Raw genomic sequence first — 16,352 nt, 5'->3', positions numbered from 1 at the left:
GCAGGTTTCAGCCACCCCTTCCCCCACCAGGTTTGGAAAGAAAATTCCTCAGAGGAAAGTGAAAAAGGAAAAAAAGCTATTTATTTAACAAACACAATTCACGCAGGCTTGGGAAAAGAATAATGCTAAATAATAGAACCTCTCACTGTGGAGAGAACCTGGGTAGATTTCAGAGTCCTTAGTGGCTGTGGCTTTCTCCTCTCCGGAGCTGGGGTTTCGGTGTGGGCCCCTCCGGGCTGAGGCGTAAGGCCAATGTTCTGCTGTTGCTGATCAGTCCAGAAGAGAAGAAGAAGAAGAAGCCAAAGTCCCAGGGCTCTGTACTTTAGCTAATGAAGAAGAAACTAGGTAAAAAGCACAAGGAATGAAACTCTCTTCCCTGCTGCAGAAGCAGAGCAGCCAGCGAGCTTATCTCTGTTTCTGAACACAGCGTTGAAGGATTTCCACCAGCTTCCCCCATCTCTTAAAGGTCTGCCTTAAAGCTACAGAAAAGGCACAGGTTTCATGTCTGGGCATAGAGCAGGCGATAGGGGATACACATCATAAAGCCACCCCAAGACACTAAAATATCAATGCCGTAAAAGAATATTTATGCTAACAAAAGTCAGATAATTTGCACAGCCAAATAAATTTGAGCTAGTCCATAAATAGATCCCCCTGGAAGTGAAATATATGAGCATTTTGGCTCCAAAAATATGCTAGATCAAGTCACCAGCTCACTGTGCAGTGCTGTAGAAAATTTCAGGTTTGGTTATAAGCAGCAACCACACTTGTGAGACACTCAGTAGATCACTGGGATCTTTGGCACTGGTGAAATTATGTGTCAAAACCCACCCACTCTCCTCAGCTTCTCTGAGCAAGAGCTGCTTTCACAGCTGGTGGGTGCAAACCCTGGGCCCCTCTCTGCTGACAGTAGAGGGGATCATTACACTGACCTCGCAGGAGACTTGACAACTCTGCATAAAATGACTGATTTTAATGCAGCCAAAGGTAGAGAACATAAACTCTAGATTGGAAAACTAGGCATGGCTTTGTTATTTGAGCTCAGCTTTTAGCCTCTCTGTGTCTGCAGAGCAGGAGTGGTAACAATTCTTTTGCTACAAGGAACAAACTGAAGACTGTGAGCTGCCCAGACCATGGAGGAACATGCAGCCCCCAGGGAGATGGCAATGAATGAGGGCAAGGGAGATCCCAAGCGCTCCCCTATGAAGACATCAGTATGGATAGGGAGAGGTAGGAAACCCAGAGATGCTACAAGGGCTAGAAGCCCAGGGCTTTGTTCGTGCTGTGCCTGTGAAGAACAAATTTCTATCCACTCACCCACAGAATAATCTGTATTCAGCTTTTAGCATATGAATTTTTCTGAATATGACTTTCAGATGTGTCTGGAAGAGTTCAAATATGGTGGAACACCACAGCTGAACACCTTCAAGATATCTACTTTAGAAAAAAAGGGTTTCTCAAATTTTTTCACATTAAGGGGAACAATGATCTGGCAGATACCATATTCCTCAGGCTGGATATGCTTGTAGGTCCAGTTGAAGAGAGGTTTCACTCAGGATGGCACAGCCAGATGCAACCAGGTCCTCACCAATGGGTGTGATACCACCAACAGCATGAATTAAATAGGGCATGATACCACCAATGACATCTATTAAATAGTTCACAGACCCAGAATGAAAACAGACACAGCTGAGGATTTTGTTCTGGTATGAAGGGCTGAAATACTCCTGGCATGTAACTTATCCCAAGCTGAAGTCTGCTGGACACTTTCTCATCTCATGCACTAAAAATCCTCTTTACAGAAGTCTGGTACATTGGTTTTCTGCTGGTGCTCTTGCCAGGGAATGTAATGATTTCAATTACTGTGGATTAAACTTAGAAGGTGCAATTATTTTCCCCTCCCCAAACACAACATGACAAAGTGGGGATTGTGAAGGACAGAAGGGTTTTCACCAGCAGCAAGAGGAAATCCTGTTCCTTTTGAATGAAGTGTTAAGCCGCAGCAGGATGTGCAATGTGTGGGATGTGCAAAAAGAAGGAGGAGAAATAAAAGGATTCTCTGGACAGATAAGGGAGGAAACTTTCTTTAAGGAGAGAAACTGGTGATGCTGAAGCAACATAACTGCAAGATTTGAAGGGTTAAACTGTCTGTTTACAGAGCCATCCAGTAGGAAACACAGCTGTATCAACAGGAAGCTGGAATCTGGAGTCAGAAATGCATTTTTAAACTTGTCCTTTTCTTTCTCAAACCAACCAAGGAGATTAACAGTGGAGATTTAACACAAAAAAGAAAGAGCTCAAGTGTGCAAACTCTGCAGCAACAAAGGCCAGAGAGGAGAGATGACAGCTTCCTGTGTGCTGGCACAGCACTTACCAGCAGTAGCATCCTCTTTCCAGCCCACCATGAAGACACAAAGCCCTATTCAAGGCTTGAGGAAGTCTCACATGATGGGAATTTACTGATATGAGGATGACTGACAGGCCCTTAGGTCGAGCTGAGCCAGAAGCAGCCAAAGTGCTGTCTGCCATGCCTCTGTGACTGTCCATCTCTCAACATACACCCCCACATTTTGCCTGGTGTCCAGGCCATTTTTCTCCTACCTCCCCTACTCTCCATGTTTGAATAGCCTTAAGAAGTCATAACTTCAATTTCCTATTTCTCAGTTCCTTTAGCCAAGCTCCCAGCCTCAGAGGAATGTCCAAGTCTCACTGGTTTCAATATGAATTCGGACACAAAATAGAGAAAAACAAAGAGATGTTAGAACATTGCTGTGGATCTGTCTCAGGTTCCTGACCCTACACAGAGCTCCCATTAGCTTTCCAAGGAAGCAGTTGAATTCAGCATTATAATTGTGATACAAAAGAACTTTTCTTCCTCTACCACCTCTCCCCCCACCCCCCATTTCTGATACAGTTCATCAGAACTCTACAAAAATGGCAGGAAGTGCATTTGCATTTTTATCAGAAGGTGAGTATAAAAACTGAATTTTGTTACACAGCACTTGGAGTATCCTTCCTACTCAGTCTCTTTTACAAGAAAAAACAAACCACAGACACACAAGCAAGCCAACCTGTTACAAAGAGACTGATGCAAAATGAGAAGGAACAACATTTTATTTTTCCAAATACACTCATTTTGTAAGTCAAGAACTAATAATTTCAAGTCTGCTACAAACTGCAATGTGGTTGAGAGGCTGACCTTTAGGGACCAGGGTCTCTCACCCCATGTTCACAGAGCCTACAACCATTAACACCCCAAATCAGAAGAGAAAACAAATACTACCTGCTTGGTAGTAGCTATGAAGAGAGAATGCCTGGGTTTTACATTCACTCTGCTACATTTTAACCTTATTTTCAATCATTAAGAGGGACTTAAATCCATATCCTGTTCATATGTGGTTTTTTTGGGTTTTTTTGGTTTTTTTCAGGTAATTACCCAACTCAGGGTAAATGTTGATCTATCATTTCATGCCATAGATTTTAATAGCACCAAATAATCCACATAGATTGACCAAAAAAAAAAAAAAAAAAAAAAAAAGAGCAAAACCTGTAGGGAATGTGCATAATTTACACTTTAATAGCATTAAAAGGAAATAAGATGATCACAAAATTTTATGAGATTAAAAAAATACCAAAAAAGCATTGGGGGTTTCCACAGGCAGAGGCTGAAAATCCAGGGGAACTGCCAGGAGGCAGCAGGTATGTTTATAATATTAAGATCATTTAGAATGACGACTATTCAAATATCTCAGAAAGATGTATTCAACATTCATGAGAAGAGAATAAAAGAATGGTTATGTTCCAAAACGGTATTTCCTCAGCTCTGAACTGGGGTTCATGAGGAAGTTCCCATCAACAGATGTTCTGCAATTGTCTCTGCAGCTCTGGTTTAAGGGAAATCTCTTTTAAATAGTTTGGCTACTTGATAGCATTCTTTAAAGAAAACCTTGAATTCAGATTCAAAATTTTCACCTTGATGTTCTCTCCGATTTGTAAAGTTACCTTACTTTGTCATGGGCAATTTCTCCACATTTAGTTCGTGTTGGTCTGGATTTCCATAGAGCTCACATTTAAAATTCCACAGACCTGGCACATGAAAGTTCCTTCTCTTGGCTGCTAGCTCATGGCTAGGAAAAGAATTCTTTCCTTTTCTGAAAATCAGCAGCATTTGGCTGAGAATATTTGGCGTGCAAGGCTTGGATAGAGCCAGTTAAGCCCTCGTGTCAGCTCACAGGGCCATTGCATTGTGACACAGTTCTGAATCCTACCCTGGAGCCCCATGCCAAGGTGAGGCCACCTGGGGCTGTGGGTGCCCAGGCCCTGAGGTCACTAACTGGGGTTCATCTGCCCTGGCAGCCCCACACTGTGGCCCTGGGAAGCAGTGAGTCCTCAGTGCTGACAGAACACCACGGGGTTCTCTCAGCCACGTTTTGGCTGCCCAAAGCAGCAGCTGAGCAGAGCATCAGGGATGAGAAGCCAGCAGGGAGAGAGAGCCAAAAGGAGCTTGGAGAGATCACCCAGATAAGTCTCCCATGTGAGGCTTGGCTGATGGGTTGATCCAAACAATTTTTCTAAGAGATGTTTTTAATTTTTTTAGTGAGAACTGTGGTGCAGGAGCAGCCAGCAGAGTGATGGCTACGGGCAGCATCTTGTCCCATGTACATGAAAGAGAAGGAAGGGAGGTTATGAGTCCCTGAACAGGGAGAACAGGCTGTTCCTGAAGATCTGGCCCGGAAAAAGCAAAAAGAGCAAATTTGTGCAGTGGGAATGAGGGGGCTTAGAAGAAGTCAGAGCCAGCTCTTGAGCCAGCCTGGGCTCTGCTCTCCAGATATGCTGGAGTCCAGATATGCTTGAAGATCAGATCCTCTTTTAATACACAACAGAAAGCCCCAAAAAGCAGCTGTACCTTCCCTACCACCCCTAACAAAAGCTGACACATTGCAAATGGGGAAGAAAGAAAATAGAGAGAGGCCTTGACTTTTACAAGACTTTGGGGGCAAAACCATAGCTTTTGAATTAAATACAGTGGAAACTACAAGTACAGAAAAGAGAACACTTCCTGGCACAAATTCATTAACAAAAAAAGAAAAGGAGTAAAATTATAAGTATAGAAAAAGAATGAATTTAGCCAGAGAATTAATCCCAAGGTGGGTGGAAACAGAATTGAAATTCAGGGCTTTGGTAAAAAGAGATGCCAGAGAATGAACCTAAAAAACTGATGCAAACAGAGATGCCAGAGAATGAACCTAAAAAACTGATGCAAGAATTAAATATGAAAGCTGGTATACTTAAAGGTATCAGCTCTCCAACTGGGAACGCACACGTGTCACTTGTACGAGCTAGAAGAGTGTGTCACATTCTGTTTCTAGGAGGGATTACTCATGGTGGAATTAAGCAACTTTCATGAGGGTGATATTATTAAGTAATTCTGTATTAATCTGGGGCCCCAGAGGCGAAGTGACTGTCCCAAAGGCAGACAGGATGCCTGTGGCAGAGCCAGAAATAGCACTTAGATTTCTTGTTCCTACACTGTAACCATACCATGATCCCTCCTCCTAAACACAGCTAATAAACCAAGTCATTGAGTTCTTACTGCATGCAAAAAAGAAATTGTTCCACTGAGCTGCCTCTCAGGTGCTCTCAGCTCAGCAAAGCCACTTTCTTAGCGTTTGGATTTCAACCCTCACATGCACCTGATGCCTGCAAAAGGGTAGAACTCGTTCATCTCTCCAACACCTTCAAATCCCACACATCCTTGGTGATCAGCAGTTTATAGCTTGATGGATCTGTGCAGTGATGAAGTGGGTCTTTCACACATGATTCCCTCTTGTTTGCAGGCAGCTGTGATACTGCTGGGGCCCAGGCTAAACCAAGCAGTCGACAAAATTCCCGTTTGTGATCCAGAGACCTGCTGACACTACGAATGGCAAAACACAGAACAAAATAAAGCAAAACAAAATACAGTCTTACTCAGGCCGGGGTATTGCTGCCACTTCCCCATCCCAAACAATGCCAGCCTGGAAAGTGGCAACATCTCAGCCGTTAAACTGTTAACGCTGCTGCTTCCACCCATGGAGGAGGACACCAGCTGTGTGGTTGGCCCCTCGGAGGACAAAGATGAATTGCTAATTGTGTGGTTACTGACATTCGGTCTCCCACACCCCCGACACGCGAGGGCAGTGTTGGTGCACAAATGGTGCTCCCCGGCAGCCCTGCACAGAACCCTGCTTCTCCCGAGCATCCCCCTGGGCCAAGGCTGCCCTGCAGACACCATTTGTACCAGAAAAACCACATTTGAGAAGCGTATGGGGAGGGGGAGGGAGGTGTTAAGCCAGGATATTTATATCCTCTCTCAGCTCCCACTGCAGAGGCAGTTTCTCTAAGGAAGTTTCTCCTGTATGTTAGAGGCTGAACAAGGAAACCAAGATCAACCCCTTTATAGTCATATAGTCACAGGGGAATGAAACAAATTGAATTATTTAATAATTGCTCTATAAAATGTTACAGTTATCGAGGATGCAGAGGTTTTAAAGGAATCTCAACTTTGCTGCTGTAATATCCATTTACTTCTCTGATCAAACACTCCAGCCTCCCAGATGATACTCAGGCAAGCATTTTAATATAGCTGGGACAGGGAGAAACAATGAAAAATATGGCACAAACATCTCCTCAAGTGCAAGTAGACTCTCTGTATGATATGTATGGAAAAACTGACACAAACAAAAAAAATACAAGGGGGGTGGGTATATACATATGTGTATTTTTATACATATATACACACATATGTAAAACACACAGAATTAAGCATATCACATATCATCTTAAAAAAGCTGAAGCATCTTCTCTGAGCCTGAAACTAGGCATGTAATGCATTGTTCCACTACAAACCCCGGAGCTCACCCACACCCAGGCAGCTTTGGTGAGCCAGGAATTCACCAGCCTTCATGAGCAGGATCACACTGCCTCTGTGGGGAACCCCAGTGCACTGAGCAAAATTAGCACAGGTTTTGATGCAAAATCTGGACATACAAGTCAAGCAACCTCCAGAACTCCACTACCTATGACCCCTTTGTCAGGCTCAGAGACTGCTGCACTGTATGTTCATTTCATATAAACGTTCGAATAAATATAATTTTAAAAATGTACCCTTGGGACTCTACTAAAACAGTGAAAATTAATAATGAACAGTCTCCATAAATGAACTGCAGTGTTAAATAGCAGGGATGCCATTTTATATTTAACTACTAGGGTCAAATGTGGAAATAAAACTCAGAGAAAGGCACCAACTGAATTTGCCCTCATTCTCTTACATCAATGTTTATCAGCCCCCACACAGATGCTGTGGGTATGATCCAGCCCTGTAAGTCCAAGGTCCAGCAGGAAATATTGCCAGCAGTACTTATCAATAAATCACCTGCTGAATGGCTGAAATAGTTAATGGAACCTGGATATTTTCCTAATTATTTTTGTCCACCCTTTTTTTCCCCCCTCATTAAAATGTAACCAAAGAGTTTTATAGTGTAGTCCACTTGCAGATTCTTAGCACTGGCTGCAGTTTCTGTGGTTTGGTCCTTCCTTGCTAAATGGCTAAAACGACCCAGCTGTTACTCTAAACGCAGGGAACTGGTAGCCTGGGGGCAGCCAGGAGCATGTGCCAGCCATTCAGAGGAGAACTTAATTCTCCCCGCATGGATTTCGACATCTTTGCCTGCCTATGGGCCCAGATACAGAGAGTTCCCTCTGTCACAGCTGATATAAGTTGGTGATCATAAATGTGAGCTATAGCCTGCTTGGTCATCACATAAATCCAGGAATATACTGGTGAAAAAACCAGAAAGGAGGATCTGCAAGTCCAAAAACGTCAGATACAGAAGGACCTCATGTACTCACAGCTGTGAGAATGCCAAGGACACATCAGGCATGGCAGTGATAATGGCACAGGGGTGTAGAGCACAGCCAGGAGGTGCTATAGGATAGTCATGGCACTTTCTAGGGAAGTTCCCAGTCTCCCTGCAGAGCCCTGGTATATTATTGTCCACCCAGTGCAAGAAGGCTGGTCCCTACATGGATAAAACAAGTTAGGAGTCATTGCATTGGGTGATTGGTGTTGACCCCAAAAGGCATCAAACTGTGTTTCAGAAAAGCCATGCTCCACTTTTTTCTCTATATTCTTCTTTTCACGGGTCAAGGATATATGTGTGGAGAAGAGGAAACTTCAGCAAGAGAAAAAACAACCCCCCACCCATCCTGCCATCAACTGTTACTCAAAAAGCGTCAGTAAGAAAACAACAAAAAGAAAAGCAGGATGGTAGTCTGGAAAACTGGTAGAGCATAGAACAATTCAAAACTTTTAAGCCACTCAGAAATCAAAGTGTGAGTTGCATTTACAGATTCTAGAAAAGGGGAAGTGCAACACTTCACATGCAGCTATAAAATATTGCTACCTTCTAATGAAAATAGAAAAGAAATGTTTAGTAACAATAGTCTGTGAGTCATTCAGAGCAATTTTGGTCAAAGCTATGAAGCCTGTGTGGGCTGCACTGTTCCTGGTGGCATTTAGCTGATTTTCTGTCAGGTATTGTACAGAACTACAAAGTAGGTTACTACTCCTGACTTTACTGTGTTCTTTTCCTTATAAACGGATACTGCAAAGGTGCAAGGGGTAATGGTTTTAAACTGAAGGAGGGCCAGTTTGGATTAGACATAAGGAAGATTTTTGCAAGGGAAAACCAGAAAAGTGGTGGATGCTCCATCCCTGAAAACACTGAAGGTCAGGTTGGATGGCTCTGAGCAGCCGGGTTGAGTTGAAGATGCCCCTGCTCGTTGCAAGAGGGTTGGACAGTATGACCTTCAAAAGTCTCTTCCAACCCAAACCATCCTGTAATTCTATGACTACACATGATATTTACATGTTTCTGAATCTAATGTAAATACCAATGAGTCAAGCTACACAGCTGCATGCTAGAGATGTAATAATAAAACCAACCCATCGTTTCTACCTGGAAGTCTTTCACTGGAGATTATTTCAAAATGTTTGGAAGGGAGAGGCCAAGTGTGCTTTAAGATTAGTAGGAGTTTGTTTCAGCTTTAAGCAAAAGGTATAAAAGCAGCCAAAGCACTACAGGTGTTGTGTGTTCTATACATCTGAGTGTCAATGAAATGCTGGACCAAGGCACCTTTCTGTGCCCTCCCATTGCCAAGCATGAGGCATTTTATCTAGAAAATTCTGTGAATTTGCAAGACAAGCTGTTAGGATAAGGTCCTTTTGCAGTGCCGGAATCGCTCCATGACAGCAAAGACTTAACTGTGCAGATGTCCAGCAACATCAGGATCCAGGTGACTCATAGCTCTCTGTGGATGAGCCCACAATTATTTCTGCAAATACATCTCAGGTTTCCTTTTGGGCTCATTGCACACCATCCTGGATTTTGTGAAATTTGGCTTTCCAACTTGCTCATCTCTTGTTTGCTTTATAGGTTAAGTGGAATGACAGACCCAGACTAATAAAACAAAAGAACAACGTGGGAGCTCTTGAGAAAGAGAAGAGGAACTGAGATGACCACACAGTCCTGGAATGCATTACCAACCCAAGTATTAGAAATTCATTACTCAAGTTGTGCTGCAAAGCTCAGCTTAAGTGCTATCTTCTTCCACAGCTGTTTCAGCCTACAGGCTCTCCTTTCCTTCCCCATCCACAAGAGTATTTACTTGTGGGCCAGAGCCAGTGGTTGGCACCCACAGAGGTAAAAATGCCTTTTTTCCCTTTTACTTTCCCACACCTAGCCCAGATGCAAGGATTACAAAGCCCAGCAGCAGCCTATGAGAAGATACAAGGGATTAAAAGGACTCCAGAAGCTTCACCCAGGATGCCAGAACACACATGAGGGTTCAGTACGAATGCAAAAAATAACAGAGCACCAGCAGAGGTGCATCCTGAAGCTGGGACACCACCAGGCTGCAAGAGAACCCATGATCCTCATCACAGCTAAGGAAACTCAGAGCAGCACTGAAGAATACCTGCACAGAGCTGCTAAAGCAGCAGTGAGAGCCCCTTGACCCTGCAACATATCCATAAAAATCAGATCTGCAATCTCCTGCCAACCTGCAGCAATGGGAAGCTGAAGACAACTCACCTCAGGATGCAGCAAACCCTGGGTGGCACAACACATGGAGAGGGAATGATGGGGAAATTGGGTGCTGGAAGACCAGTCCAAGAAACTGGGTCCAAATTCCTGATGGACATCAGAACACAGAAAGGAAACAAATGGATATATTTTCTTTGGGCCTATCACTGCCAAGTTAGCAGCTACCAGTCAGTGTTTCTACTCAACAGAAAGGGAAAATTGTGCTTTTAAGACAAGGACAATAAGAATGAGGATGCTTGAACTATATTAATAGAAAGCAAAGGGGGAAGCAAGAGGAACAAGTTCATCCAGGGTACCTATCCAAACCTCCTACTGACAAATCTGAAAGACTGAGGAAACCTCGTCCTGTTTTCTGGGCCACAACATGAGACACTGTCAAGTTCAATACACGAATGTATCTTCAGCTGAAGCTGTGGGTGTCCAGCTTTTGCCAGGCCACAGCTGCCAAGGTTCACATACACAACATTATTTCTTGGGTTTATAAACAGATTCAATTCCACTCATGCATGAGAGCCAGGGCTGTCCAGACAGGAATGCTCAAGACCCCTCTGGGACACTGAGACATCCAAAAAGAGCAGTTCTCAGTAAGCTGAGCCTTGGTAAGATGCTAAAGCAACTCTTAACATCCCAGCATGGGAGCCCAGAGCTTCTGTAGAAAGAAGAGAAATGTCCCATGTGGGTGTATGGAGGACTTCTGAAAATTTTGACCATAGCACCTGGGGAAGGCAGGAGAAACTAAATGTGCATGACTCTTTGAAAGGACAGACACACAGAATCATCATATAAATCTCACACTTTTGCTAAAATCCATAGCTACCACTTATAACTAATGTCTTTTCCTGAACGCAGGACAGCTGCAGTGTGGAATGGGGACAGGACCTGCCCCAGGGGACATAAACAGGCAGTGGCACAACTGTGAGGAGGGTGAGGAAGCCAATTCCTGTCCCCAACTCTGATGCTGGAAAAGAGATTGTTTCACACTACTAAAGCAAATTCAGGAGAAATTGGAAGCAGACAAGAGAAATTTTGAAGAAAATGCATCAGGTCCAGCTTCTCTCAGCAGAAAGTAAGTGAGTGTGTGTGTGTGTGTGTGTGTACATAGGAAGCATCTTCATCAGAAACAGACTTGGGTGTGGGCCTCTGATCTGTGTGAAGAACATTCAGTGCTACCTTCAGGATGTTGCCTTAGCCATGATCTCATTCTGCAAGTGGATGTGTGAGGGGGGACTGCCAAATGAAAGATCAGCTTTGGGAAGGCCCTGTGCACGATGCAGCCATACCCATGGGAGCTGTGTCTGCCAGCTTCAAGCCTCAAGATGATAATTTTCATAGCTGAATCTTCAGCTGCTATAACCAGAGCAATTTTAATTGACATCTACAATTTATGGAAGTGTAGGGTAAGAGCCCTTCTACAGAGAAGTGTATCCAGGGTATCTCTGGTAACCAGATGTTGTCAAGCAAGAGGGAATGGTGGGAAGGTGAGAGGGACAAGGCACAGCAGCTTTGAACCTGTGCTGCCTGAGATTATCTGTGCCCCATTAGCCATGGTGCAAACCTTGAACCTTCTGTTAAGAAGCACTTAACAGGTAAACCTCAGATCACCCTCCCTGGAGAGGCATGGGATTTTTGCAGGCAAGAATAAAGATGTCACTTTCTTTTCTTTATGTTTTTGTTTTGCTTTGTTTAGGGTTTTTTTGTTTACATTTGGTCAGAATGTATTTTTTCCTGGAAAAGCCCAAAGAAATTTAATAATTTTTTCCTGCTAACAAATCCAAATATTTTAAAGATTAAATTCTTGGCTTTGTATCTGTACAGATAAATCTCATAAAAGAAGGAAAAACAACACATTGTGGTTCTTAACACAGCCTGAGGCAGCCCTGAGCCTGGGTCATTATCAGATACCATGTCATGAAATAGGTTCCCACAAAGGAGATGGTGCCAAATAAAACCATCTTTGGCCATCTCTCTCTTCCCTCCCATCGACCAAAGCCAAAACCTTTGTGTTTGTGTACCATGACTGCCATCACATCAAATAAATCAATACCTGCCTGCTAGTTGATGTGATGAAGAACAACTTGATCCTTTGTTTTTTCTCTATTTGAGAAGTCCTCACATTTGCATTCACCCTATTATTTTTTATTTTAGATTTTCAGTTCCACACATCACCCATTCTTCCACTTCAAATGTTTTAGAGAGCCCCAATGCTGTTCCTATTCTCTACTAATTTTCTACAAAGTGTGGAATAATTTTGTTAATCTTCACCCTGGTTTAGGACATTTTGTCCTTTCTGAACAAGTGGTCTCACACTTCTGAATCATCAGGACTAGAGACTGAAGATTCCGGCTCTGACTCCTCAATGTGCAACACTGAAAGGAGCCAATGTATCCACTTTTAAAGTCCTTTCTGCAAAAATGATTCAGGCACTGAGTAATCTCAGCCTGGTTGAAGGGACTTAGGCTCCCATGGTCTCCGTCCTTATATCTATGTTAAAAAAAAAAAGTATTTCAGGACATTTTTCAAAACTTATGCCTGAAATTCAAGCTATGCTCAGTTATTTTTTTCTTCACAAGCCCATCACCTGTGCAGTTTTGCCCTAATAAAAAGCCCCTATTGATAAAACTCTAAGAACTCAGTAACTGCTTGTCGTTTCAAACAGTGCTAGGGGATGCAGAACCTGAGAGCTGCCTTCAGAAATGCCCTGCCTGACCTTCCCATATCATCTCCTCTGCCTTTCTCCCTGGAACAATATTATATCTAACCCAGAGAGTCAACCCTCTTCTTTCCCAGTGGAACATCTTTTTCTGTCCATAGATCTTCCTATACATGAAGAGTAATATGTCTCCAGGGAGCCCACAGGGCTTTGCAAAGTGTGTACAGTGACCTGCCTGGTGCTACCATTCCATGGATGTCACTGCAGAGTTGGAAAGGTCTTTATCACTGTTGTGATGATGCCAGCAAAGACAAAAACTATGGATGATGAGGTGGGGCAGCATTGGAGCTTTACCAGGACTCATCTGTTCTGACTCTCATGACTTAACTAAAGTATCTCATAAGCAGGGTAGCCATGCCAGCTAAATGTTCACAATATACCACAATAACTGCAGTATTCCTTGTTTCTTCAGACAACACCCTTAATCAGACCAAACTAAGCCTTCTCTGATCCCAAAAGTCCTTTAAGTGCTACACAGGCTGATACTCCTTCCCAGATGCTCTCCCCAGCCCCTCTCACTGATCCATGCTCTGCACTCTTTTCATCCCTATTTCCTCACTCCCTTATATATGACAAACCAGAACCTGCTTTTCACCAGCCTACCAACCCCCCATAACATCCCAGTTCAGGCATGGAAAGGGCCCACAGAAAGACAGCTCATTACTGGGGAGAAATTATCCCTACTCAATAGTTTCTAAGCACAACCTTCCAAGGTCCAGCCCCATGGGTATGTTCAGGAGGTGACAGTGTCCCAGAATGCTCCAGAGAGCAGTTTCACCTGCTCTGTTCAATGGAAAGTCTGAGCTGAAACGTTGAGACCCAGGAGACTTTTTAGGCTATTTTTTTATACTGTTTTAACTCTTTTTAGATACTCTTTAGACCAAACATGCTGCTAGAAATATCTGGATTGCGTTCACTTGCCTACCCCCTCAGCAAACGCATGTGCCTGCATGCACTCACACACTCACACATATTTTCATGCCACAGCAGGTTTTTTACAAAAATCTTTGATACCAAGGGAACCCAGGACAACCACTGTACAATTTACAAGGCTCACACAGGTCTCCTCTAGTGACAGTGTTTGGGGGGTGGGGGGCAGCTCCCTTTGTTTAATTTTTTCTTGCTGAACAAAAATCAGCTGTGGTAAGAACCAGCTTCCCTCAGGAGCACAAGAGGTGAGGTTTGTTGGTTGCCAGTTTTGTGTTGTGTTTTATTTCCCAGAAGAGGCCTTGTTATCAATCTATCTCGTCATCCACGCAGGACTTATCGCTGTGCCATCTGCTGTCACACAGGTGTGCCTGCTGTACCGCACCACGCGGTGCTTTCCTGGTTTAAAGTGTGGCTGTATCTCACAACACACGAGCCAGCCCCCGGTGCCGGCAGCTCTGCCACGCAAAATCCCCTGTGCAGAGCGGTTGCTGTCACGCCGCTCCAAGCGGAGGGATGCTCAGACACAGCTTACACGTGTCTGCCTCAGGGAACACCCCACTTTGAGCTGGGCAGTCCAAACGGGTCCCTAACATCCCCTTCACTGCCAGGATCCCCACGGCTCCCTGAACCCCGAGTCCAGCGCTGGCTCCGGGGATGGGGGACAGGGGACCGCTCCCCCTCCGGGGATAGGCTCTGCTTCTCCCGTCGGACCCCCACCGCTTCCCACGGCTGCTCTCAATCCAACCCTCTCTCGGGATTTCTACCCAAGCTGCGGCCACGCACCGGGAAAAGCAAAGAAAAACTCCGGCACCTTCGGGAAAGAAGCGTCTTCCCCGGACAGGTTTTTCCAGAGAAGAGGGGGAGGAAAGCGGCTGCTGCTGCGTGGAGAGGCAGCTCCAGGAGACCGGGAGGGGGATGCAGCCCTCCTCCCTCTCCGGCCTCGGGGCAGCGGCGGGAGCGGCTCCACCTGCGGGAGCAGCCGGGGGCACCTCCCGGCCCCGCTCCCGGCACGGCCCCGCTCCGGTACCGGCACCGGGGCCGCCTCGGTTCCGGCACCCCTGGGCACCGCCGCGCTTTCCCCTCCTGCCCGATCCCCTCACAGCCTCAGCCGTGCTGCTTCAGGCAGCAGTGGGGGATCTCCTCATCCTTCTTTTGTCCCACGGTACAAATAATAACAATACAAAGAAAAAAACCTGTCAGTTTTCTGTGCTGATCCACCTGGATACTGAGCAGAGCTCAACTCTAAGACACTTCCTTTTCCTTTTCCTTTTCCTTTTCCTTTCCTTTCCTTTCCTTTCCTTTCCTTTCCTTTCCTTTCCTTTCCTTTCCTTTCCTTTCCTTTCCTTTCCTTTCCTTTCCTTTCCTTTCCTTTCCTTTCCTTTCCTTTCCTTTCCCCCCAGCTCACCTTTCCTTTCCTGCTCTCACACCTCCCCAAAAGTTACCAGTGCCCACCTTCCCACACACATCGCACTCGGCTCTCCCAGCCCACCCTGCATTAAACCCAATTGTGTTTGCAGAAGACAGGTCTCCCCGGCAGTTTCCAAACTCACCTGCAAAATGCTGCTTGCTGCTACAATCCAGGGCAAAAGCCACCTCATCCCTGGAAGCCGGGATTAAATACATTTGATTGAACCCAGATTTAGAGCCGTTTTGAATAAAAACACCACTTTGGGGAATGCAGAGCAATCCTGAACTGGCAACCTAGCCTAGGCACTCTGCCTTTTTCTCTTGGCTCTTTGGGGATTTTATTAAAGACAGATCTGACGTCACGATGAAGGACAAGCCCTGCATTTTTCCTCTGGAGAAACTTTTCCTGCCTTCACTTCTTCATTTTTGTGTGTGGTGTTGTCCCACCTCCTGCATTTCAGTGCATTGCCGTGAGCCAAAGGGCTCTTAAAGGGAAAGCTGCAGCACCGGGGTCCAACATGCTGAGAATTTAGCACAGCTCCAAAAAGCTCAAAGCTCATCCCTCATGTTGCTCATGGCATTCAGACTCTTGAAATGTAGCTAGTACAGCAAGAAATGTTTGATCTGGCTGTACTGGTTACACTCAATGACATGACACGTATACAATTATTCACAGATGTTTGATTTATTTGATTTTTTAAAAGAGTGACTTCATCTGAAGGGCAAAAGGATATTTGTCCTGCAGGCACACCCTGTGGGAAGCAGTCTGCTGACTCCTTTGGGACTCCCCTCTTTACAGAGCAACCCTGGATCACATGGTCCCCTGCCATGCCACACATACCTTCCATGATTTAAGTGTTTAGGAGTGTGCAATACTCCTGGGCCCAGTCATACTTCTATCCTGTGCCAGCAGTGGGCATGACAAATGTTGTCCAGGTACACGGCAGTGAAAACCCCACCCTGAACTCAAACCCCACCCCAAACTCTCTGATCACCTGTATTCCTGCTAATGTATACCCTGATTTTAGCTGAGGCATCTATAATGTATTTTTCTCCTTTTACCTAGGCACAGGTATAGTATTTTCCCCAACTATTCTAAATCTGAATTTGAAAGGATTTAAAGTCTCTTTCATCCTTATACTGAAGTAGAATATTATAAG

The 16,352-nt window shown here is 44.7% G+C and overlaps 1 protein-coding gene across 1 annotated transcript in view; it reads right to left on the bottom strand.

Annotated features, from left to right (window-relative positions):
- CCN4 (cellular communication network factor 4) overlaps window positions 1-15,467 on the bottom strand; it is a gene marked incomplete at its 3' end in the record, with an annotated part of 34,591 nt that extends 19,124 nt beyond the window's left edge. The window contains exon 1 of the mRNA XM_082283123.1: window positions 15,336-15,467. Within this exon, the coding sequence (XP_082139249.1) occupies window positions 15,336-15,383 (48 nt within the window). The 5' untranslated portion in view covers window positions 15,384-15,467. The remainder of the gene's footprint in view (window positions 1-15,335) is intronic.
- Window positions 15,468-16,352: the final 885 nt, after the last annotated feature.

The sequence above is a fragment of the Coloeus monedula genome (assembly GCF_965178545.1).
Source record: "Coloeus monedula genome assembly, chromosome: 1".
In the NCBI taxonomy this organism is placed as follows: Eukaryota; Metazoa; Chordata; class Aves; order Passeriformes; family Corvidae; genus Coloeus; species Coloeus monedula.
Note: the sequence above shows the minus strand (reverse complement) of the source record. Positions and strands in the feature narration are given on the sequence as shown.